The sequence below is a fragment of the Typopeltis vanoorti genome, chromosome 5 (genome assembly GCF_054136105.1).
Source record: "Typopeltis vanoorti isolate ZY-2024b chromosome 5, IOZ_Tvanoo_1.0, whole genome shotgun sequence".
Classification (NCBI taxonomy): Eukaryota; Metazoa; Arthropoda; class Arachnida; order Uropygi; family Thelyphonidae; genus Typopeltis; species Typopeltis vanoorti.
In genome coordinates, this window is record NC_143553.1 from 2261167 (window position 1) to 2287058 (window position 25892).

Here is a 25892-nt window from a genome sequence, read left to right on the forward strand (position 1 = left end):
AAACACATTAGTTCTCCTCATCCCTATATGCAAATTTGGTTATAATCAAAGCACCTTCAAGATAAATGGTGCATCTGATGAAACACATGCATGAAATTTCTGCAGGCCACAGTATTTTTGCTTACCCCCCCAACTTGAATATATCAATAAATTTTTTGCTCTTGTAGGAGTTAATTTGTAACATATTTCTGACATTTTTATATTGTGCTTTTTTACTTTTTTTTTCTGTTTAATCTATATGGCTATCAATTCCCTGCGGTTGAATATGTGTGATTTAATAAGGTTTTAATAATGGGAAATTTGATAATTTTGTTTGTTGTTGTTGTTTTTTCATTACTGTAGCCCATTTAGATAGTAATCTTAATAAGAAAAATGATACATAATATACAGTACATATTAGGCACTTTAATGTTTTTATTTAATATTTGTTTATTTTAATGTATATTTAACATTGGGGGGGGGGGGAATATATATATATGCATATATATATATCAGTGGCGTCACTTGCTCATTTCGGTTGGGTGTGCTGTCGTGTGGGTTATGAAACCCATGCTACAAATTTCACATCAATTTGACCGTATGCATGAGCTTGCGTCCGCAGAAAATTTTCCGTGGGGGGGGCAAAGCTTGGAGACAAATAATTACATCAGTAAATTTTTATAATTATTGATTTAATTAAATAATTACATCAATAAGTCTTTTAGCTTTTTTTATGTAATTATTTGTTGATTCAAACTATAAATACATTATTTTCATTTTGCATCGATTTTAATGATCTTTAATTCTTAGAAAAAAATGTATTTGGAATTAACAGTTTTTAGCACAATTTCATATATAAAAAAAATTTACCAGCATATTTTATTAAAAATCAACTAATTAATTAATCCTAAATTAAATTATTTCAGTTTAAAAAAAAATCATGAAACTAACAAGTAAAATAATATTAAATTACATACACTTACCTTTTAAAAATGTATTTTTCTATTTAAATTTGTTTCACTATAAATTTACAATTCACACTTCACTCAGTAACTCACTAAACACAGAGAGCAAACTAACCGGTCACTTTTTACAAATCAGAAAAAGATGAACCAAAAACAGAAATACTTGTTTTTTTGCTGCAATAAAACACGTGTTGTTCTATAGCTACCCCACCGTCGGCCAGAACAGGCCAACCCATATTGAAAGTTTATTTTTCACTTGGTTAGAGTATAATAAATTTAGTTTAATCCTTTATCCAAGTGTGAGCAAACAAAGTTTGCGCCTGAAGTATCTTCAGGACTGGGGTAAGGTGGTACAGCACCAGGGCAACTCGTTGCAAAGGTGGAGCAAGATACCAACACTCCTGTCTCAGTATCTCCTATAATGCAAAACATCTCCCTGCGGATATGTCTAATGTTATGCATTAAGGGAAGGGCCACTACCCAGACTAGTTTTGACCTTTATTGAGGTCTCTTCAGTGGGAGCCAGGCCCAAGTTGAGACAAGTTGAGATACCAGGCAGAAGCATTAGCAGGTCATCTCTACCTATCAGAGTTACCAAATGGTGTGCCACCCTTTTTTAATAAATTACTCTGGATTTAGAGAAAGATGTTGAAAGTTTATTTTTCACTTGGTTAGAGTATAATAAATTTAGTTTAATCCTTTATCCAAGTGTGAGCAAACACAGCACCAGGGCAACGAGTTTCCCTGGTGCTGTACCACCTTACCCCAGTCCTGAAGATACTTCAGGTGCAAACTTTGTTTGCTCACACTTGGATAAAGGATTAAACTAAATTTATTATACTCTAACCAAGTGAAAAATAAACTTTCAACATCTTTCTCTAAATCCAGAGTAATTTATTAAAAAAGGGTGGCACACCATTTGGTAATGCTGATAGGTAGAGATGACCTGCTAATGCTTCTGCCTGGTATCTCAACTTGTCTCAACTTGGGCCTGGCTCCCACTGAAGAGACCTCAATAAAGGTCAAAACTAGTCTGGGTAGTGGCCCTTCCCTTAATGCATAACATTAGACATATCCGCAGGGAGATGTTTTGCATTATAGGAGATACTGAGACAGGAGTGTTGGTATCTTGCTCCACCTTTGCAACGAGTTGCCCTGGTGCTGTACCACCTTACCCCAGTCCTGAAGATACTTCAGGCGCAAACTTTGTTTGCTCACACTTGGATAAAGGATTAAACTAAATTTATTATAGGCCAACCCATAATAAAATTTTAAGACAAAGCATTCCCAGGGTCGAGGGTGTAAGATTACATATTGTTAGATACTGAATGGAGAACTTCTTGACAAGTTATTCATTCAGGATCTAACATGTAAGCCTTACAAAATAACAAAGAAATGTGCATAATACCTGCTTACCAGCAGAAGGTGAGAAACACCTAAGTTGTATATGTGAAAGTGTATATCAGAATGTGTAATGTATTGGAATTATTTATTGTCAAACAGAAAGCTAAAATCAAGAATTATGTCAGATTAGCATTTTATGTAATGGCTTAATTTATGTATTATAAAGCCATCAAAAAATCAGTAAGTCGCCAGGTAAGAAATGACTAATAGGATCAATGGTCACGTCTAAGCCGCAAGTACCTGTGGTAACGCCGAAGGCTGCAGCTTATGGGGAAGGCTGACGTAAGCGCCTTTCCTTGAAAACAACACCTAATAGCAAGGAGGGAAAGCAAGGGCGATGTAAGTTATGGATTGTGTGTAAAAACAATACAGAAAAAGAGGGCGCTGAGAAAGAATATTTAAGGCAATACGCACCAAGGTCTAGGCCTTTTTTCTGTTTCTTCTGGGATTTTGGAGATTGAGGATTCTCGATGAGTGATCGGAGATAGGACAAGCGGAGGGTGCTATGTTGACGGACAGCCGGCCGTATTCATGACTTGCGCTGAGAAGTATACCACGGAGACCCGCACAAGAATCGGCAGCTCATGCAGAATGGTGCCAAACTCTGAATGACCCACCTGAGTGAGCGGAAAAGGCTTGTAGTTCCAGCCATTTCCTGATTTGTGTCCAGTAGCAGAGAACGGAACAACTCAGTCATGAGGCCTGACCCAGAACCAGCCAAGACGAAGGATGACCCGTGCAACACGTGGCAGCTAATAGACCTTCGGAGGGACTTGGTAAAGTAAAGATCCTTTTGTTTTATATCTTGAGATTGTTTGAAGGGTAGAATTTGTGTCTTGATAAAGCAAGACTGAGGACATTTTAGAGAACTTTGACAGGATAGAATAATTAATACAGCCAATTCTAGTAGACAAAGAATTGTATAGGATAAATCTCTAACTTGTATATGATTGAAGTAGTGAAAACCCTTCGTTAATTGAGTAAATTTAACTAAGAGAGAAATGAGTTGTGAAATATCTATTTAAAGTAAATGTGAATGAAGGAACTTGACTTGAGTGTGACATTGTTTAATTATCCATTTGTATTACATGATTTTGCACGTCAGTTTATGTAAGAAGGATAGATTAGTATTTAACAGTTTGTATAGCTTATCATAAGACATTTACTTAGCTAGCAATTCAGAAGTTTTGATAACTTAATATAAGATTTAATGTACCTGTCTTTTAGCATTAATAAACATGTTTTGTTACTTGAACCTGAGTCTTGCCTGAATTCGAGGTGTCAAGCTACCACTTGTGAAAATAGAACCAAATAGCAGAAAGGAGTTTAGATTCAGATTAGATCTTAGGACACGACTGCAAGGTACCGAGATCTATATACTCGCATGTGAATTCTAGATTAACATATATGCCTAAAACCTAGGAATATATCCCAAAGCCTCAGCTGGGAAGCTGGTTGGCACAGTTAAAATATAAATTTGCCAGTTTCTGAAGAAGAAATATCCCTAGGAGCCAAACCAGGTTATATATTAAGGAGAAAGATATAAAGTTAAGGTGGAAGGATATAGAGAAGACTGGATCAATTTGGATCATACTTAAATATGTACTCTAATAAGGAAACGAAAATAGGAGACATAACAATATCACAATCAATTTTACAATTATAATAAGTGGAATTTTTTAATCGATCCCAGGAGGAGAGTGCCCAGTCCCCCCCCATGACCGTGTGATTGCATTTTATCGATGTATGAAAGTTTTGAGAGGGCATAGCACATCAGCGCTCATCTTAATTGGTCCAATGCATATAATTGCAGGATAACTTTATAACTTTGAATACTTCTGTGTAGTGGGGGGACAATCTGTTTTAGGATTTATTAGAAAACAACAATGAAGGAGAATGCTATATTTGGTTGGTATATTTGAAATACTCAAAGATGAAAATATGTGAACCATCATAAGACGTGAGAATAGGAAAGAATAAGTGCGAGTAGAAACACTTTCATTAATGGTAAACGAATAATTAATAATTATCATTTGTGACATGTATGTCCTATAAGTTGCTGGGTAGAGTGAATGGCACGATCCTATAAATTCTAAACATGAATAAGTGAATTTATGATGGCATAATTAAAAAAAAAAAAACTTATGAAGAGAGAGAGAGAGTATTGAAGGAATAAATGTGGTTTGCTGGAGCAGCAAATCATCTCGTAAAATTTGTTGCACATGTTATGTGTATTTCTCTGGTTTGTGTATATTTCGCCCCGTTTTCCAAGAATTTTATTTTGTTTACTGAGACTCAGTATACATAACATCCGATCTTTATCGGAATTATCCACACTTTCGGGGAATCCTAAATTCATTAGTTTTTTTTTTTTAGTTTCAGCAGTTCTTCTGTCTTATCAATCTCACATATGTTGGTATTTTGTTGTAGATCAACAACATCTTATAATACACAGAATATTAATTTTTATTCAGGAATAGATATTTTTTACTATCTGTTGTTTCTGAAGACTACAATAAAAATGTCTCTATTTATTGTTAAAAAACTTTGCAACCTCAACAGATGCTATACTGCACAAGCAAAAGAAAAAACAATTAGCATTTATTTCCTAACATCCAGTTTCAAATTTTCAGTTCTAAAAAACGTGTAACAACTGTTTGTAATATACATTGGATACGAAAAGCGCTCAACTCATGACAAGTGACAATGTTCAGTTGGATTGGTTGACACAATAACCAATCACAGATGCTTGGTGCTGAGTGAGCTCAAAATTTTAGCTCACCTAGCCATGCCTTCTCAGTGGTTTAAAAATACTACAATGCTAAGAATTTGACCCACTGCGCCCTCTTTATATATTTTCAAAGAGAGCAAAGGTGTATGCATTTCGAAAGCACACCCAGGATATTAACGCGAATGTGATGCAATGTTTATGTGGCGAAAAGTGCCCTCTTCATGAAGCACTGATGCTTTATTACTCTCCTGAAGAGGACAATGAAACATTAGTATATTGTGTTCAATTTTAATTCTGATGCCATCTGGGGGAGTCTAACGGAAATAAATGCAAAAATATAATATGGGTGATATTGATATTTTATGGATGAGCACTCCACACCTATCACACCCGGAATATTCACCCCTAATATATATATATATATATATATATATATATATATATATGAATGAGGTAATCCTAGTAAGGCAATGATAAAGGACTATTTTATAGTGTTATATAATCAAAAAAAAAATGAATCTGAATTTTTATTATCATTGTCATCCTATTGCTGATAAGGTAAATTAATCTTCAAGGTTGTCGCTAACTTATTTTGCATGATTCTAAAATAATATACCCTTGAGTAGTAATAATAAAATCTTATTATACACATAAAATTATACCAACAGTTACATGTTTACAATCATCATCATCAAATTCCTGCCATGTACCCTCAAGGAGTGTACAGGATATGACAGTACTACATGCAAAAATTACATCATTACTAACTTCCTATCTACAATTTTCCTCCAAATCAGTCTGTTACTTGTCAAGACTCCAACATTATCAGATCTTATATTTCTATCGTCTAAGGCACTTTGTACCGTATTAATCCACCTATATCTTGGTCTTCCTCTGGGTCGTTTTCCTGCCAACCTGGCAGAGAACACTTGTTTTGCTAATCTTTCCTCTCCCATTCTATTTAAGTGACCATACCACCTGAGATTAGCTCTGCTAACGCATTCTTGAATGCTGACAATGTCAAGTTCTTTCCTAATATCCTCATTTTTAATATGATATTGCCATTGATGCCATCTGTTCACGCCTCTAATCTTTCTCAGGACTCTCGTATCTGCGGTCTCTAGTCTTTGGTCAAGTGTTTTACTTCTGACCCAGCTCTCAGATCCATAAGTTAAAACTGGTTTGAACACTGTCTTGTATACAGCTAATTTAGTGTTCTGACTTATTTCTCTCTTATTCCATACGAATTTATTCAATTGACTTCCCACCATACCAGCTTTGCTGATTCTGTTGTCTATTTCTATATTTAATTTACCATCTCCAGTAAAAATCGTGCCTAAGTAGCTGAAATGTTTTACTTGTTCCACAGGTTCTCCATTCACAACACAGTTGACATTTTCAATGATTCTGCCTATTTTCATTGTCTTTGTCTTTTTATTGCTGACCTTCATAGCATATCTATTACAACAGCTATTCAATTTAGTCAGAGAATCTTGCAGACTTGTAGCAGATTTATTGAGAAGTATAACATCATCTGCATAAAGCAAAGAGCTGACATTAACATCTCCAATTTTGATATCAGTTTTAATACCACTTTCCTTCATAATGTGATCCATATAGATAATGAATAACAGAGGGGATAATGTGCATCCTTGTCTCACACCAAATTTAACATTAAACCATCTTCCTGTACTTCCTTCAATTGTAACTGCTGACTTACAACTCAAATAAAGACTAAGTATTGCTTGATATAATGCCCCATTGACACCATATAGCTGCAGCGTATTGAATAGCTTCTCTCTTGGCACCTTGTCATATGCCTTTTCCAAATCGACAAAACTTAAATACAGATCTTTGTTATATTCCCATGCTTTCTCGACTATTTGTCGTAAAGTGAAGATTTGATCCTGACAGCCTCTATTTGGCCTGAATCCAGCTTGTTCTTCACCAAGCTTTTCTTCCACAATTCTTCTCAACCGTTTCTCAAGTATACTTGCATAGATCTTGCCAGGAACACTCAGTAGGGAAATACCTCTGTAATTCGAGCCTTGTATCGAGTAACTATCCCCCCGATTCGTTAAGCGGGGGGAGTAGATATACAGTCCTTAGGGAGGCAGTTGAATGTAAGAATGAATATAATATGCTAGAGCAAATAAGGACAACAAACCAGAGTGGGATAGTTAATATAAGGCATCAAGGTAAGGTTGGGGCTAATGGGGGTCTTAAATTCATGTTTCTAATAATAGGAGTATTAGAAACAAGAAGGAAGAGTTCTTGGCCATGGTTGGCACTTCCAGACCACAGGTTATTGGTATTAGTGAAACATGGCTGACTGTAGATGATATAGCTAGTGGGATTGAATGTGATGGGTATAGTGTGTTCAGGAATGACAGAGAGAATAAAATGTGGGAGGAGTATTGTTGATGATAGCTGATGAGCTACAGCCAAGGAGAATAGAAGTTGCATTGCAGGATAGAGAAAAGAGCACATTTGAGGCCATTTGGTGTGAGATTGTGGCTAGGAGAACTAAATATACAATTGGGTGCTGCTATAGACCAGGTGATGGAAAAGATGGTGGTGACAGTATGCACAAGCAAATAGAAGAAATGAGTAGAAGGTAGGTGATTATTATGGGAGATTTCAACTATGGTCGCATTGATTGGAGTGAGGAGAGGACACACGGGAGGAAGGAATTGGATTTTATTCGGTTATTAAGGGATAACTATCTGCGACAGCTTGTAATGGAAAATACTAGGGGTCAGAGAGTGCTTGACCTAGTAATTACATCTGAGGATTTGGCTGTAACAAATATGACCACATTGCCACCAATCGGTGAGAGTGATCATAGGGTCTTGACTTGGGAGGTAGCTAAAGGTGTAGAATTTTCAATTAAGACAGGGTACATGTGGAATTATCGGGCTGGAAAGTATGACAAGCTTAGGAGTTTGATTGGCTCAGTGCCATGGCATGTACAACTGCAAGGACTAGAAGTTGATAGTGCATGGGAGGTGGTTAAGAAGTGCTTGCATGAAGCAATGGCTGACTGTATACCTAGAGTCCAAATAATAAATCAAGTAGGGGTTAAATGGATGAATAACACCATTAAGCTTGAGCTGCAAAAAAAGAAACAACTATGGAGGGAATTTAAGGAGAAAGGTGACCGGCAGGCACATGAATGGTATAAAGCGCAGGCCAGAAGGGTGACGAGTGTGGTAAAAAAAGCAAAAAAGGATTACGAAAGAACATTGGCCATGCGGGCTAAAGAGAATCCTAAACAGTTTTTTAGATATGTAGCAAGTAAAAGGAAAAATGTACATGGCAGAATGATTTTAAAGAATGCCGATGGTAGGGAGGTAACTGAATCAGTTGAGATAGCTGAGTTACTGAGTGAGCACTTTGCAAGAATATATCATCCAGGTGGTGACATTGCAGAAACGAATAAACCAGTAGATTATACAGGAATTGTGGTGAATGAAGTGGAGGTGAGTAGTCTATTGCATAACCTCAATGTCAATACATCTGTGGGGTTGGATGGTATGCCAGCTCGTGTAGTACGAGAAGCAGCTAATGAATTGTCAGTACCCTTGACCATTTTGTTTAATTTGAGTCTCGGGTCTGGGTTAGTCCCGAGCGGGTGGAAGGAGGGGAAAATAGTTCCACTGCATAAAGGTGGTTCCAAGACCGCTGTTGTAAATTACCGACCGATTAGCATATCAGGAATCATTGTCAAGGTCTTAGAGAAATTAGTCAAGAAAAGAATACAGGATTGGATAGATGAAAATGGGATATTGTATGGGGACAACATGGTTTTGTGAAGGGTAGATCATGCCTCAGTAACTTGCTCACGTTTTATAACACAGTGACAGCTGAACTGGATAGGGGTAATGGGTTTACAGTGATACTACTGGACCTTGCCAAGGCCTTTGACAGGATACCACATGGAACCCTAATCAGTAAACTGGAGCAGATGGGGATAGATATAGGGTTGGTAAGATGGATAGGAGGGTGGTTGAAGGAGAGATACCAGAGAGTGGTTTATTCAGGAGTTAGGGCCTCCCTCGATGAGTCTGTTGACTCCTTGGAGTTTCCCGGAACAATAATAATAATAATAATTCTCACATTCAGTTTTATTTCCCTTTTTATATATGGGTACTATGAGAGCTCTACTCCAATCATCGGGAATTCGTCCCTCTGTCCAGGACTTCTGAACTATGCAGTGCAGCCACTGTAAGACTTTTATACCACCATACTTCAGCATTTCTGGAAGAATATCATCTACTCCTGCTGCCTTTCCACATTTCAAGCCTTTGATGGCTTTTTCTACTTCAAGTATGGATATGTATTCCTGACTGCATGCCTGGTCAGTGTTTTTTATCACTGTGCTGTCATCACTGCTTGTCTCATTTAGCAGTTTTTCAAAGTAATTACTCCATACTTCAAGGATATCTTTTTCTCCTGTTTTCATGTCACCTTCATCATCTCTAATTCCTTTTACAGCACTCTTTCCTCATTCTAAAGCTTCTTCAACAACCTCCAGAATATTTTGCCACCTTCTTGATATTTATTTTCTATTTTCTTGCCAAAGTCCTCCCATAACTTTTGTTTAGCTAGTATTACACACTGTTTAGCTTTCTTACATTTGTCTCTGTATTCTGTAAGAGTGAAAGCTGACTTATTTGACAGGAACTTTTGATATGCTTTCTTCTTTTCCTTCTCTGCCTCTTTAACTTCCTGTGTCCACCATGGAGTTCTGATTTTTCTATCCTTGCAGACAACTTCACCACATGCCTCTCTAGCTGAATCAATCAAGGTTTTCTTCAGAGTTTGCCACTGAATCTCCAAGGTTTGATTCCTGTTCTCAAACTCTTTCATTTTCTTTTCAATAATCTTTCTGTATTTTAGTCTACAGTTCACATCTGAGAGCTGCTCAACTTTTATTCGCTTTAAAACTTTCTTACATGTTATTCTTTTCAATATGAAATTCAATTTTATCCTGCTCAAGACTAAATAGTGATCACTACCAATTTCAAATCCTCTGTACACTCTGGTGTCCTGCACCAGGGAGAAAACACCACTATCAACAATAACATAGTCAATGAGACTTTTCTTATTCCTAGCCTCTTCTCTCCATGTGAATTTGTGCACATTTTTATGTTGGAACATGGTGTTAGTAATAACCGCTCCATGTCCTGAGCAGAAATCCAACAGATATTTGCCATTATTATTAGCTTTGCTCTTTTCTCCAAATTTTCCCAAAATATTTTTGTATGTCTGACAATCATTTCCTACTCTGCTATTTAGATCCCCAACAAGGACCAACTTTTCCTTTTTCATTGTGTCAGTTGCTTTCTCTTGCCTCAAAAAGCTTTAGAGAAAGCAACACAGAAGGTTCTACTAAGGTAAAAACCTTCTGTGAGACCATAGGCACAAATAAGTCTCATTGTCCAGTTCCCCATTCTCATCCAATTCCGATCCCACATTACTCTACTTGAGACTGACTACCATTCAAGAAGATTAGCCTCGTATTTTGTGTTGAATACTATGGCCACTCCTTCTTTTCCTTGACTGTCATTGCCTGAATACAACATTTTGTATTTATTGCTCAGAAAGATCTCACCAGTTTTGGTCTTTTTTGTTTCAGTCACCCCTATTATGTCGATCTGGTACTTATCTAATTCCTCAGCTAGCTCCATTTCTTTGCCATTCAGGCTTCTTACGTTGATAGTACCGATCTTTAACTGTGATGATGTTGAGTTGGGGTTTGTTTTCAGATTTGTTCCAGTAGCTGACTTTTCGCTGTTCGCCCTGGTTCCCTGGCGAAAACAACGGGGCCTTGTTTAACCGGGTGACGCCCCAGCCGGCATGAAATTTTGTCATGTTGTACCATCATTTTTTTATTTTGGTTTAACCAATAAGAATACAATTTGGTCAGCTAAATCCCAAATTGCCAGCCCATCCTCGTTCGTTCAGTATCAAAGTAGATACCCAACAGGGTGCACCACGAGAAGGTGAGGATTGGCCATTAGGTCAGAAGCCCTGGTCGGTTCTCCGCATTCCTTTAAAGGCTATGTGGAAGTCTCCTCTCAGTTATACAGCTTTGACTCTTAAGCACCCCATAAAGGAATAAAAAATGCTTGCATGTTTTGGTTTACTGCACTAAATAGATAATTTTCAGTTGAATTTATGAAAATAATTTTTCATGTAGTCTGTGGAAACTTTGTTACAAATTTCATTTAATTTTACTTCAAAATGTGTTGGTAGAAAAAAAATTGCCATTAATTTTATCTGTATAAAATAAGTTAAAAAATTATTATGTTGGGCCTACTTATGTGTTTGCTGGATGTATCATCCTTCTCCAAATTTTCATGGAATAGCTGGCCTTAATTTGTCCCGGTCTTCGTTGATGCAGGCATCCCATGATAAGTGCCTCCACAGCGCAATTGGAAGAACAACAGTACGTTGCGCTCTACGACTGGAAAAGGCCTAAGTTTGATTCTTGTCATGACGAGAGGAATCGTTATATAGTTTTTTTTTTTTTTTTTTTCAATTAAAGGTAAGTTAGCCAATCTCATATAGAGTAACTCTGGTTTTTCATCCTGCATACAGACAAATAGACCTCGAGAGCACACACAGTTTACAGACAAAAAATACTAGGTGGTGGGCAGTAGATGACGTTGCTGTAGTGCATTAAGAGTGGTGGAGTTGATGCTCTCCTTCAATGAGTCTTTGGATTCCTTGGAGGATTCTAGGAACAAACTTCTATGCATAAATCACAACTGCACTGTATATTTTTATATACATAGATATATTTCATTACTCTGAAACTTATATATAACAGCAGTGACAAAATTGCAGTTTGAGAGTTGCATGTGACTTGCAAGGTCTTTATGATACACATATTTTTCAGGCATAAATACATATATTGTATCCATCTCTTGAACTTAGAAAAATTGGCCACCTGTGTTATATAAAATCAATTTTTTTTATTATATTTTTGTTTATACTATGTTCTTCTTAGATTCCTATATTATTATAAAATTCTATGTTTCCAAGTCTTGCATTTACATTTGCATTTGGTGAGAGTGACCGTGTAGTCCTGACTTGGAGGATGAATAGGCATTGGAGGTATCAGAAAAAAGTTATCTGGAATTATAAGGGATTACTATCATAGACTTAGAAACCAGCTTGCAGTAGTGCAATGGATGAAAGAATTTAAAGGAAGAGGGGTCATGGGTGTATGGGAGATACTCAAGAAAAACGTTGACAGTGATGACAGAATATGTACATCAAGTGAAGAAGATAAAGCAGTTCTGGAGTCAAATGGATAACAAAAGGAATAAAAGGGGAATTGCAGAAGAAAATGATTATGGAAGATATATAAAGAGCGTAGGTGGAGGAACAGTTGCATGAGGAATATAAGGCTCAGGCTAGTAAATTGACTAGTATTGTGAGGAGAGAAAAATTAGAATATGAGAGGAGACTGACACTGCAATCCAAGGAGAATCCTAAGAAGTATTTTTCCCATGTGGCTAGTATAAGTGGACGGATCTTGCAAAATGGAGATCGGAATTGGATGAACAAAGCAGATATGTTGAGCTATTTAATGGACACTTTATTAGCATGTACCATGCTGGTACTATAGGCTTTATTCTAGAAGGATAATAAGTGATGAAGTGTTAGAAGGGAATGAAGAGGATGTATTCCGAATGTCAATAAGGCAGCAGGACTAGATGGAATTTCACTATGCATTTTAAGGGAACGTGCCATGGAACTGACTGCCATTAATTTGGCTGTTTAATGAAAATCTTGTAATGGGGCAGGTTCCTCGAGAGTGGAAGGAGGACAAGGTAGTACGATTACATAAGGGTGGCGGTAGAATGGAGGTTTCAAACTATATGCCTGTTTGTATTTCTTTTGTAGTTAAGATTTTGGAGAAATTAGTAAGAACTCATATATAGAAAATTGTACAGGTGAGGGTAATAATGTTTATGTAGACCAACATGGATTTGTTAAAGTGTGCTCTTGTTTTAGTAATCTGGTTACCTTTTACAAGAGCAATGGAGATGAAGGTAAGGCATGCACTGTAGTTTTTTTGGATTTTTCCAAGACATTTGACAGAGTGCCACATGACAAGCTGATCTTTAAGTTGCATCACATAGGTTTGGATATCAAGTTAGTGGATTGGGTTGGTGATCGGCTCTCTGATAGACATCAGAGAGTTGTATATGTGGGAGCAGTAACAGTAGTGGGAAGGTTGCAAGTGGAGTTCAACAGGTTTCAGTCCTGGAACCATTACTCAATCTTTATGTCAATGATATAGTTATAGGACTAGGCCCTATATGTTCAATTGTTTGCAGATGTGAGGGTTATTAGTAATGTTGCTGATGTTTTGGCTCTTCAAGAGGATTTCATAAGCTGGAAGGGTGGGCAAAGGCATGGGGATGTCAGTTTAATGCAACTAAATGTAATGTTTTAAAATTTGGGATCCACAGAAGGGATGCCTCATACTCACATGGTAGAGTTATAGTGGAAGAGGCAAGGGATCTTTGGTTGATTGTGGATGGAGATTTCAAGTTCCGGGGACATACGTTGCAAAGACATCTCGGAGAATTGCAGCAATGTTGAGGAGAACTTTGAACATGAGAGAGATAAAAGTGTGCTGGTCCCATTGTATAAAGTTTTGATTAGACCACATGTGGATTTCTGTGCAGAAATCTGGTCACCAGGATTTGAAGGGGATGAAAATAACCTTGGAAAGAGTGCAGAGATTATAACAAAAATGTCAGGATTGTACAATGCAAGAGGGAAACAGGGAGAGTGAATGTTGGAGGTAGTACTGAATGTATGTATGGGGATGATCAGCATAGAAATGGAGTAATTTGGGATATGGATGGAAAAGTTGAGACTGAGTGGATATATGTGGTAAGTGGTGATACAGGTGAATGGGCAAGGACAAGTGTGATGGAGAAATCACAACCAATAAGTTGGTTGGGTAAGACCTGGTTATAGACCGAAAAGAGAACTGCTGAGTTTATAGAATAAGTGAAACATGGTTGAATGAAGATGGAAGGGCACAGTGTTTGGAAAATTATGAGAGAATGGGAAGATATGATCTTTTATATGAAAAAGCAAGAAGCATGAATCACAAGAGAAATGGAATTCAAGCTAGAGGCATAAAAAATAAGAATGGAGAAATCATAACTGAAGATCTATGCAAAGAAAATAGACCAAATGAGTTGCCATTAGAAGATATAAAGAAGGTAAATGAAGATGATCTAGGCCCAGAGATTTTGAAGACAGAAGTAGAAATGGCCATTAAAGAACTAAAATGTGGACAGGCAGAAGGAATAGATGAAACTCTTGCAGAATTCCTGAAGCAACTTCAGAAGAAAGGAACTGAAGAAATAACCAAAATAATAAATTAAATTTATAACAAAGGAGAACTACCAAAAGATTTTATGACCTTAATATTTATGCCTATACCAAAGAAAAGTAATGCAGTGAACTGCAAGGATTTTATAACAATAAGCCTCATTTCCCTTGCATCTAAAGTGGAAGAATTTCTTGGAGAAGATCAGTTTGGTTTCAGGAAGGGTAGGGTAACAAGAAATGCGATTGGACTGTTAAGAATAGTAAGTGAAAGAAGTCTGGAAGTGAATAAAGAAGTTAATATCTGTTATATAGATTTTGAAAAAGCTTTTGATTTTGTAAACTGGGATAAGATGGTGGAAGTAATGGAAAAGATTGGAAAGACAGAAGGCTAATTATTTCACTATATATGGGACAAACTGCCATGGTGAGAGACATATATGGTACAACAGAACCAGGTGTCATTGGACGAGGAGTAAGACAAGGCTGTTCTCTGTCACCAGTTTTGTTTAACATGTATTCTGAAGCAATGTTTAAAGAACCACTGGAGAATTTGGAAGAAGAAATAAAGATTGGAGGTAGACAGATATTTGCAATAAGATACGCTGATGACAAGGCATTGTTATCAAATACTGAAACAGGACTACAACACCTGTTGAACACATTATTGGAATCCTGTATCAATTGTGGAATGAAAATTAACATCAGAAAAACAAAGGTAATGAAAAAAGCAAGGAAAGAGACAAATATGGATATCAGAATAAATGGGGAAAAATTGAATCAAGTAAAGACATTTAAATATCTAGTAAGTGTTATTAGCAATGATGGAAGATGTAAAAGTGACATAAAAGCAAGAATAGCGATGGGACGATATGCCTTTAATAGAAAATGGAATTTATTCAGAAGTAAAATGAATAGAAACCTAAAGAAAAGACTAATAAAATGTTGTGTGGAGTGTTGTCCTCTTTGCAGCTGAAACTTGGACATTGAAGAAAGAAGAGATTAAGATTTTGGAAAGCTTTGAGATGTGGATTTGGAAAAGGATGAAAAAAATCAAATGGACAGATAAAATAACTAATGAAGAGGTCTTAAAAAGAGTAGAAGAAGAAGAAAGAAGTCTGTTAAGGAGGATAAAAAGAAGCAAGGGAAACTGGATCAGACATATTCTGAGAGGGAATGGAATCATCAGAGATGCCATCGAAGGAAAAATAGATGGAAAAAGACCCAGAAGAAGAGTAAGGAAAACAATGCTAGATGACATGCTGACATACACAACCTTGAAAGAGAGCGCTCAGAACAGAAGAGAGTGGAAGGAAAGTTTCTGCTACTAAAAGAAGAACCTGCTCAATTGCAGAATACTCGAAGAAGAAAGGACAAGGCCGGCAGGGGGGGGGGGGGTGCTGATGATGATGATGATAGCAGGGGAATTTATGTCCACATAAGGTTGATATGAAAGAGGGAATTAGTGGCAATGGTTTTGAAGTAGTGTGGTGTAAGGTGGAGGTTGACAGGAGGAAATATTCGGTTGAATGTTGCTATAGGCTAGGGAATAAGGACGATGGTGATGAAGAAATGTATACGCAACTCTGGTTAGTGAACAAGAAAAAGGTGATTATTGTGGGTATTTTTAATTATGGCTGTATAGTTTGGAATGAAGAGATATCATTTGGGAATTAGGAAAATGAATTTCTCGAGTTTTTGAGAGACAGTTATCTCAGGCATTATGTAAAGAAAAATGTGTAAAAAAAAAATGAGAATTCAGAGTTTTGAATCAGATTTCATCAGAAGATATAATTGTGAGTAGGATTTTGCATTTTCCTCCAGTTGGTGAGAGTGATCATGAAGTGATCACATGGGTTGTGGCTAGCCATATGAAGACTTTTGTGAAGAAAGGATATATATGGAAGTGCAAGGCTGGTGATTATTGACAAGCTTAGGAGACAGCTCTGAGCTATAGCATGGAATGAGGAGTTGAGTGGTAAGGATATAAATGCTGCTTGAACTGGCAAAGAAATACATAACATTTCAATGTGTGAATGTATTCCTAAGGTCAAAAGACTGAATAAGATAGATGTAAAATGGATTAATGAGGAGATTAAGCACAAAATCTGGAAGAAGGCAGCACAATATAAATAATAGTAATAATCAGTTTCATGAAGAGTATAAAGAGCAGTCCAGAAGAACAACTCAGTTGGTAAGGACAATAAAAGTGCAGTATAAGTAGAAATTAGCAAATTAGGCTAACAAAAACCGTAGGAGTTTTTTTCAATATGTTGCAAGTAGAAAGAAGAATGATTATGGTAAGATGCTATTAATGGATTACCTGTTTAACAAGTCTTTCAACAGGACAAATCCTCTAGGAGTGGAAGGAAGGCAAATTTCTTCCACTTAACAAAGGTGGTGATATGGCTAAGGCAACAAATTATAGGCTAATCTGTATATGTGGAGTTGTTGTAGTTAAGGTATTGTGAGATATAGGATACAAAAGGGGGTTGATAACAGTGATATTCTTTGTGCTTGTCAGCATGGATTTGTTAAAGGGAGATTGTGTTTTACAAACTTGCTATACAAATTGTTTTACAAATGTACTATACTGTGAGATTTTGGAAAGACTTTTGATAGATTGCCACACCACAGGTTGGTCACTAAACTGAAGCAGATGGGGTTGGATGATTAGCCTCTGAGTTAGATAGGTGAATTTCTATCGTATAGGTATCAGCAAGTGGTGTACGAGGGGCACTATCTTGAAAGAGGAAAGTCGCTAGTGGTGTGCTGCAAGGAGCAGTTTTAGAACCATTGTTATTTAATTTCTATATTAATGATATGAGGATAGGTTTAATTGGTGATATACAACTGTTTGTAGATGATGCAAAACTGGGGAGAGTGATAATGAATAATCAAGCACATGTTGTGGCCTGAAAGCAGGACTTGAATAGATTGTATAAGGGAGCAACATGTATGGAATTGTCAATTCAATGTTTCCAAGTGTAAGTTTTTGAAATTTGGTAGGCAACAACAGAATTCAGAATATACACTTGGTAGGGAAAGTTTGGAGAAAGTTGAGGAGTTAAGAGACCTTGGAGTACTGATGGACAAGGATCTGAAGTTCAGAAGTCACGTTGTACCAGTTGTTGAAGACATCACGTCAGATTATGGTAAGAATGTCGAGGACCTTGTAGAGGTTGTGGTTCACTTATATAAGCTATTGATCATGCCTCATATGGATTATTGTGTATAGATTTGCTCTGTTTTCATGGTGATGATGTTATATTGGAAAGGGTTCAGAGAAAGCTAAGGTTATACCTGGTCTTTGGGATGTGGGATATGAGGACTGATTGAAGGAATGCAGTTTGGAAAACCTTGTGAATAGGAAGAAGAGAGGGGATATGATTGAGATATTAAAGTTGGTAAAGGATTGTTACCAGGTTAATGTAGAATCAATTTTTCATAGAATGGGATAAGGGCGTAGAACAAGGAGATATACCTGGAAGTTCTACAAGGATGGTATGAACAGAGACATAAGGGGTAGGTTCTTTGCATGGAGAGTGGTTGGTTAGGTTAGAAGCATTGTTATATCGAAATTGAGTTGCTTAAGGGTCAAAGCCAAATAACCAGGAGGAGACTTCCACATCGCCTTTCAGTAATGTAGAGAACCGAGTGGGGCTTCAGTACCCAGTAAATACCTGCTAATGGGGTACACCACTAGTAGGTATTTACTGGGTACTAAACAAATGAGGATGGACTAGCAATTGTACTCTATTGTCTTAAACCACAAATGCATATGATGGTACAACATGAGATTTCATGCTGGCTGGGGCATTGCCCAGTTAAACAAGACCCCCCCCTCCCCCTACACACACACACACACACACACACACACACACACACACACACACACACACTGTTTTCATCAAGAAACCAGAATGAACTGTGAAAAGTCAGCTACTGGAACAAGCTCGAACTTAACATCTAGAAGAACAAGAATAAACCCAACATCAGAAGAACTGAAGATAGGAACCATCAATATAAGGAGTATTAATGGAAAGGAAATCAAACACTTGCAGAAGAATTGGAAAAGTTAGATCATAATTGACATTACTGAGACAAAGAAGATAAAATCAGTCGATCTTACTAAATAAGTGTAGGATGTTATTTTCAGGCAATAATCATCAGGGAAAGGAAAGAATAGCAGTAGCATTTAACATCAAACATGAAGATAAACTTCTTGATTGGAAGACGGCTTCAAGTAGAGTTGTGGGCAACTTCAAAATGAGGAAATGGGCAATGAAACTTATTTGTGCCTGTGGTCCCCCAGAAGGTTCTTCTGAGGAAGAAGTGGGGGGAATTTTTTGATAATTAGAACAAGCAGATGAATAAAGTGGTCCGTATTGGAAATCTGAACAGCAGAATAGGAAATGAATTCCACCAGGCATATAAAAACATTTTGGGAAAATTTGGAGAAAAGGACAATGCTCTTTTCTCCAAATTTGGTATTAAATAATGGTATTTACTGGACTTCTGCTCAGGACACATTCTAGTGATTACTAACACCATGTTTCAACTTAAAGATGTGCACAAGTTCACATGGAAGAAAGACAAAAAATAAGAAAAGACTCATTGACTATGTCATTGTTGGTAGTAATATCATCATGCTGGTTCAGTATACAAGAGTGTACATAGGATTAGAAATTGGAAGTGACCATTACTTAGTACTAAATGGATATCACTTTGAAAAGAACGGTATATAAGAAAGTTTTTAAAGGCATTAAAGTTGAGTAGCTTTTACAGGTAAATTGTTGACTTGACTATACAAACATTATTGAAGAAAAAATTAAACAAATTGAAAACAAGAATCAAACCTTGGATTGTTACTGGCAAACTCCGAAGAAGACATTGATTTAAGGTAGGGAGGCATGTGATGAAATTGCCTGCAATGATAGAAAAATAAGAACACCATGATGGACACAAGAAGTTAAAGAAGCAGTCCTGGAAAAGAAGAATGCATACCAAAAGTTCCAGCAAATAAGTTGACAGATGCCCCAAAAAAAACATAGAAAAATGTGAGCTAAGTTATGTATAAAAGTAGCTAAACAAAAGTCATGAGAATACTTTGGTAACATTGTAAAATAAATATCAGGATGGTGGCATAATGTTCTGGAGGCTGTTGAGAAGCGGAGAAAAGAGTATTGTAAAAGGAATCAAAGATGATAAAGGTGACATGAGAACTGAAGATAAGGATATCCTAGATGTCTGAAGTAATTACTTTGAAAGACTGTTAAACGAATTATGCAGTGACGGAACCGTACTAGAAAATTTTCAAGAGAAATGCAAAGAGGAGTACATATCAATACTGAATAGAAAATGCTGTCAAAAACTTGAAATGTGTAAAGGCAGCTGGAGTAGATGATATTTGACCAGAAATATTTAAGTATGGAGGTATAAAGTTTTTTTGGTGGGGGGGGGGGGCACACAAAAACTAATATTAAAAAATGTGATGCACATGAAAGAAGGTTGAGAAACACTGGTTTAGAAAGTTTTTTTTTAATTAAATAAGAAATTATATTTTGTCTAGTATACAGCTATTTGTCATGGGTGAGTGTATTTGTTGAGCCACATTTGTGTATCTATGAATTAGCAGGAATTATCAACTTGAGAACTTTAAAGTCAAGAATTTAGCTATTTGATAATTTGGAGAAGTGATGCAGTCCACAATGTGGAAAGAGGGAATGCCTTCTTTGTGAATCTTTGAAAGACCATAAAAACAGGGGAGGGGAGTAAAATGGATCCTTTTTCAATCGTATCTTAGTCCACACTATTAATATCATAGAGTAATAATTTTAGTTTGTTAATCTGGCTATTAGTGGGAATGCAATTAATTTCCTAATATGTCTGTCACATAGAAGGGTTATGCACTGATGAGATACAGGAAACTATTACCTTACCTTAGACTGACCTGTTAGTTTAACATGTATCCAAACGTTCACTCCACTGCTCTTTTAATATATACAACCATCTCTTGAACACAAATATCACTCCCTTTTAACTGAGCAGAGGCCAGCACATACTGAATCTGGAGAGGGAAAAAAAAAAAGGAGTTGAATTCAGTATATCTGGATGCCTTCTGACTGAAATTCCAGTCCTCTCCAAAGAATATGATATCACTACAGTTTTGGGGGTGTGTGGGGGGGGGATTTCCTCTGTAACAGAGAATGAAATTTATTCACCTTTTCCAGTGGCAATGCACGCTTTGTCAGGAAATTGCTTCTGTATTATTTAAAGCTAAACTTCTCTCCTCTAGCATCATCTCTGCAAAAACTATCTTACACCTTTAGGTGAGACAACTATCTAACCTTTACTAAGGCTAACAATGGAATATCCACTGTCATCATCGATACCACTGATTTAAAAAAAAAAAAAATGTACATGGCAGAATTGCATATCAGGAACTAAACAGCCAGATAAATAAACTGAACTCATTATTCAAAAGATCCAATTTGGTTGACCCCAAATTGGATCTTTTTCAATTTTATAGTCTTCTAAAGATCCACAAAGAAAGCATTTGCCCCTTCACGCCATCAATTCTCCAAATTATAGAATAGCTAAATTCTAAGCTTGGCTTTTAAGCTCTCAAATTAGCAATTCCCACACATTCATGAAATCTTAAGTTTTGCAATGTCTATGATGACATTGAAAAACTGACTATGATGTCAACTGGTTGAAGAGATCAGAAAATCTGATCTCTTCAACCAGCTGACGTCATAGTCAGTTTTGATGATAAATCTTTATTTACAAATGTTCCTCCTTATGTGATTCCTTCAATTATTTTCACAAGCCCCACCTGATATAATTATTTGATTTCATCATCCACTTCAGCTGCCAAAATAAACTCAAGCAGATATCAAAGGTACCTCAATGGAAAGCCCACTCTTGTTGACACTAACGATTATCTTGAACATTTAGAGGAAATTCTCTTCTCATCCATACAGAACCCAATCCATCATTTTGCAGATGTCTTGTGGATGATATCTTCATCATTTGGATCCATCCCAAAGATACTCTACCAGCTTTTCTAACAAAAATAAATAATATCCTACCCATTCTTCCACTTCCCATATAAACTTCACCACAGAAGTAGAAAAGGGTGGTAAAGTGACCCTCTTAGACTACTCCTCCATTCTTTGCACTAGGTATGATACATGAATGCCATTGTTGCCAATTGGACCCATCTGAAGGATACTTGAGATGAGACCAGGTATGTACTAAGTTCTGTGTGATTGCCATCTTTTTTTACTTTGGATAAACTTTGTGCCCTGAAGAACAACATTACAAGAACACTAATCATATATCACTAATAAGAAATCTTAGAAAACAGGACTGAAACGACACAGAATTTTTTAGTCAAGAACTTGTCTATGGAATGAATCCCATTAAAAATTCAAATGCTTATTCGAGGAGAGTTCTAAAGATGTACTACAGTGCCTGAATTTAAATCAGTTGACTGCCACTCATTGCCAAAAATCTGAGAAAGTCATTATCGTCAGGCATTTTTTGGGGGGGGGGGGGGGTCATTCATATATCATTCAACTATATCTTTCTGAAATCTTTTGTTGACTATACTTAGTTATAACATTATAAATGTTTAAAAGAAAAAAATCCAGCATTCTACCTTGTTTGAAACCCTTAAGCCTGAAGATCTGTCAAAATAAAGTTTTACTGTAAAATTCCTCAAAAAATCATAATGCTTCTAAAATTGTTTAAAGTAGAAAAGAAAAAGCCCAGCTTTTTTGCCAATAAAGTTGTCCCTTTGTAATGACTAGGCTAAAAAAAAAAAGTTAAATTTAAATGAGGTTTTAGTTATAGGATTGTAATTTACATACTTATGTAAAAATGTTTAAGGTAAAGACTTTAAACCAGAGCCGAGATGGTATACAATTAAAAGTGATGAGCACAAGATACCAACAACTGGTGCAGAAAATACATTCAGATAAATGATAAAAGTGAAACCAATAGCAAAAAAAAAAAAAAAAAAACTGCAAAGATGAGTTGTTTATATTTTGGATTTGAAAGAACTAAGAATAAAGAAAAGGAATAAAAACTTATTATATACATAGTAAACCGGCAACAAAAAATGACAGGAACTGTCCATTTCATTAAAATGTCATCAGATGTGAAAAACAAAAACTGTAAGCTAGCTGCATGGATTTTTGTGAAACATGTTAGGATGAGTTTGGTTGGTTCAAAAGTATTCAGGAATTGAGCTAGTTTGAGAGTATAGCAGAGTAATTTGTTTTGTTTAATTGCCACGAGGGGACAGTAAATAGTGTCTCTTTGTATTTATAGCAACTGGGTGGTTTTTATTGGTAGTGATTCAGAACAATGTAATTTGGATTCATTTTCTTGGAAATGAATACTGGTGACCTTTTCGATTTCAGGCATATGTTTAGTTTGTATTGCATGTAAGGATATTTCAGTAGGGATTTTTGTTGTTGCTGGTATGTTTTTTGTTTGTTTTTTATTTGCAGTAGAAAGTAAATAGTCAGAATCTTGCACCCTGACTGGCAGTTAAACTCATAAATGACATCATGGCATAGTAGCATGTCAGCCTGAGTTATTGTAGTTCTATGTTTTAGCAAATTTTGTAGTTTGTTGTTAGTGGCAAAGACAGTTCTGTAATTTGAATATTTGCAGATTAATTTTATGACTTTATGCAGTTGTTTGTTTAGATATGTGGCTTTGAGAAGAAGAAATGCGATTTTGGACTGAGTGAATAGTGTATGGGTTGTTTGGGATAATGTAGTTTCACATGGTGATATACTGTCAAATCCCATTTCCTTATTAATAACAAGTTTACTTAATTTGTCATATACTTCCTGCTCATTCATTCAGTTCCTCCTCCACCATACCATCTACACTCCAGCTTCTCCTGATGTTGTCATCACGAGGATTAAATACACTGATAAACCGATCATTCGATGATTCATCTTGTGTTTCTTCCACAGTGTTGTCTTCCAGATTTCACACTTAAATCTCTTCATTCATCCATTTGGCTTATATCTTGATTAGCCTTTTCACCCTTAGAATACACTGAGATGTTGCTGCTGATAAATAGCTCTTGATCAATGTCCATGCAGCACCTTCTTCCCACTGAACTCCTCTTTCCACCATGCTATAGTTCCCAGTTGTCTCCTAAGCTTTCCATAATCACCAGTATTGTAGGTTCACATATCCCTTTTTATATATAGAAGTTCTGATGTAACTGGCTGCAACCCAAGTAATCACTGTATGATTACTCTTGCCAACTTGGATAATATAACCAGATCTAAGACTCATAACAATCATGTGCCCTCCATTACATACTGCCTAAGACTGTTGTCCCTTAAGAACTCAAATTCATTCTTCTTATTCCCTAATGCTATATCTTCATTCTAATCAAAATTGCCATAGTTGAAATCGCCCATAACGATCACCTTTTGCTTGCTCGCTCGCTAAACCAAGTTGCCTGTACATTTCTTTGTCTCCACATGACTTGACCTGTAGCAACACCCCCACCAAATATCAACTTCTCACCATACTGCTTGAAAACCACTGCCACTTTTTTCTTCTTTTATCTCAGTCTTGTGCAGACATTATTCCCCTGCTATCATCCGCAGCACTCCTGCCTTCTTGCCTTTCCTGTCTTCATGAAAAACATCATATATCACTGTATTTCTATTCCCATCAAGATGTCATCCTTTATTGTTATCTGGCAATAAACAATAAAATAGAAGATAAAAATATAAAGCAGGATTTGATATAATTTTTGAACTTTTAAAAAAAGTGAAGATAGTGTTTCATTTTTTAATATGCTATAATTGTTTTCTGTTTTCTTGCTGACACTCATATTAAAGATTTAATGGAGTAAAATAGTACTGAGAAAGGATTAAAATATGTAATCCTGCCAACTTTTTATCTCTGTTACTGAGACATTGTCAGAGAGAGTATTAAACCTTAATATGAGTTTCTCCCAGCACTTAAGCCTTTACACACATTTTTTTTTTTACTGACACTTGTGATTTTTGTCATGTTATATTACTGATTTCATGTTATCTTGTGTATTTAGCATAATTCTGCATATATAAAAATAAAGGAGTGGTAGCCAGTACAAAAGTTCTATAAAGGAATTCATATATCTCCTGGACATTCCATATAGGAGCACTTGATAGTTTCAAGGGAAAATGCTGTTATATGTGTTGGTCTATACATTGAATTGGCAGTGTGATTTTAAAGCTTACAAACTATGTTACTATAATTAGGGAATTATGTTTAATAATTTTAATGTTTATATTTACCATTTAGGAAGATTTTATTTACTTATTATAATAGATACATTTAACTTGCAGGAAAAAGAATGGTACAAGAAATTTTAGGTGGAGTGAGTCTCAGCATCCTCAAGAGGCCCTTTCACTTAATGGTTTTAATGCATCGGCATCTTCTCAAGTGTGTGCAGATCCTTATGCAGCAATATGTTTAACTGGAGGTAGATATATTTACCCACATTTGCTGAATCCTTACGACATTTCATTAATTTTATTTTATATTCTTAATGTGGAATTGGTTATTTCAGTTTAATTTAGTTCTCATAAATTAAAAAATAATTCAGCTGTGATGAGTATCAAGAATTCATTTGGTTGGTGGTTAATTATCTGTGACTATTTTATAAATTAAAAATGCCAAAAAATTATATTCATTTAATTCTTTATCCAAATTTGCACCTGAAGTATTTTCAGGAATGGGCAAGTCGTATATAGAGGCTAATGACTTCACATTTCTTGCCTTAGTATCCCATAATGCAAAGCAAATATCCTTGCAGACATGTATAATGCTATGCATTATGGGAAGGGTCACTGGGATCAGAGTGGTCTTGTCAGTAGGAGCCAGACCCAGAGGTGATACCAAGATTGAAATAATTCAGAAGTCATATTTCTATATATGAGTAGCAAAAAAGGTGTCTTACCTTATTATTAAAATACTCTGAATAGAGATAGTTGTTGGAAGTTTTTCCACTTGGTTATACTATAAATTAAAGATGCCAAGAAATTATATTCTTGGTTTAATCCTTTATCCAAGTGTAAGTAAACAAGTTTGCACCTAAAGTAATTTCAGAACTGGGCAACTCATATATAGAGGCTAATGACTTCACATCACTTGCCTTAGTATCTCATCATCAGGACTTTTTTTCATCTGGAACACATTCCAGTAAACTTATAGAACTTTAATGGTCCCTAAACACATATTTTATAAGTACAGTATTTCAAAACTAGGACTGCCTCCATTTTAAATTCTCAATTATGGTCATTGACAATGTAAATCAAGGGTCATCTTTGGTTCAAACAATCTAGTGCTGCCATCTTGTGTTGTTGACACCGAACCTCGAAAATTGAAGTTTTCGATTAGAATCGATAGTC

General features: G+C 36.1%; 1 protein-coding gene across 3 annotated transcripts in view; it reads left to right on the forward strand.

Moving 5' to 3' along the window:
* The window catches only part of LOC150106188 (uncharacterized), a 185288-nt gene that overhangs the window by 117303 nt on the left and 42093 nt on the right, over positions 1 to 25892 (forward strand). For all 3 annotated transcript variants that reach the window (XM_090392218.1, XM_090392220.1, XM_090392219.1), the window contains exon 5: positions 24828 to 24964. In XM_090392218.1, the coding sequence (XP_090248344.1) occupies positions 24828 to 24964 (137 nt within the window). The remainder of the gene's footprint in view (positions 1 to 24827; positions 24965 to 25892) is intronic.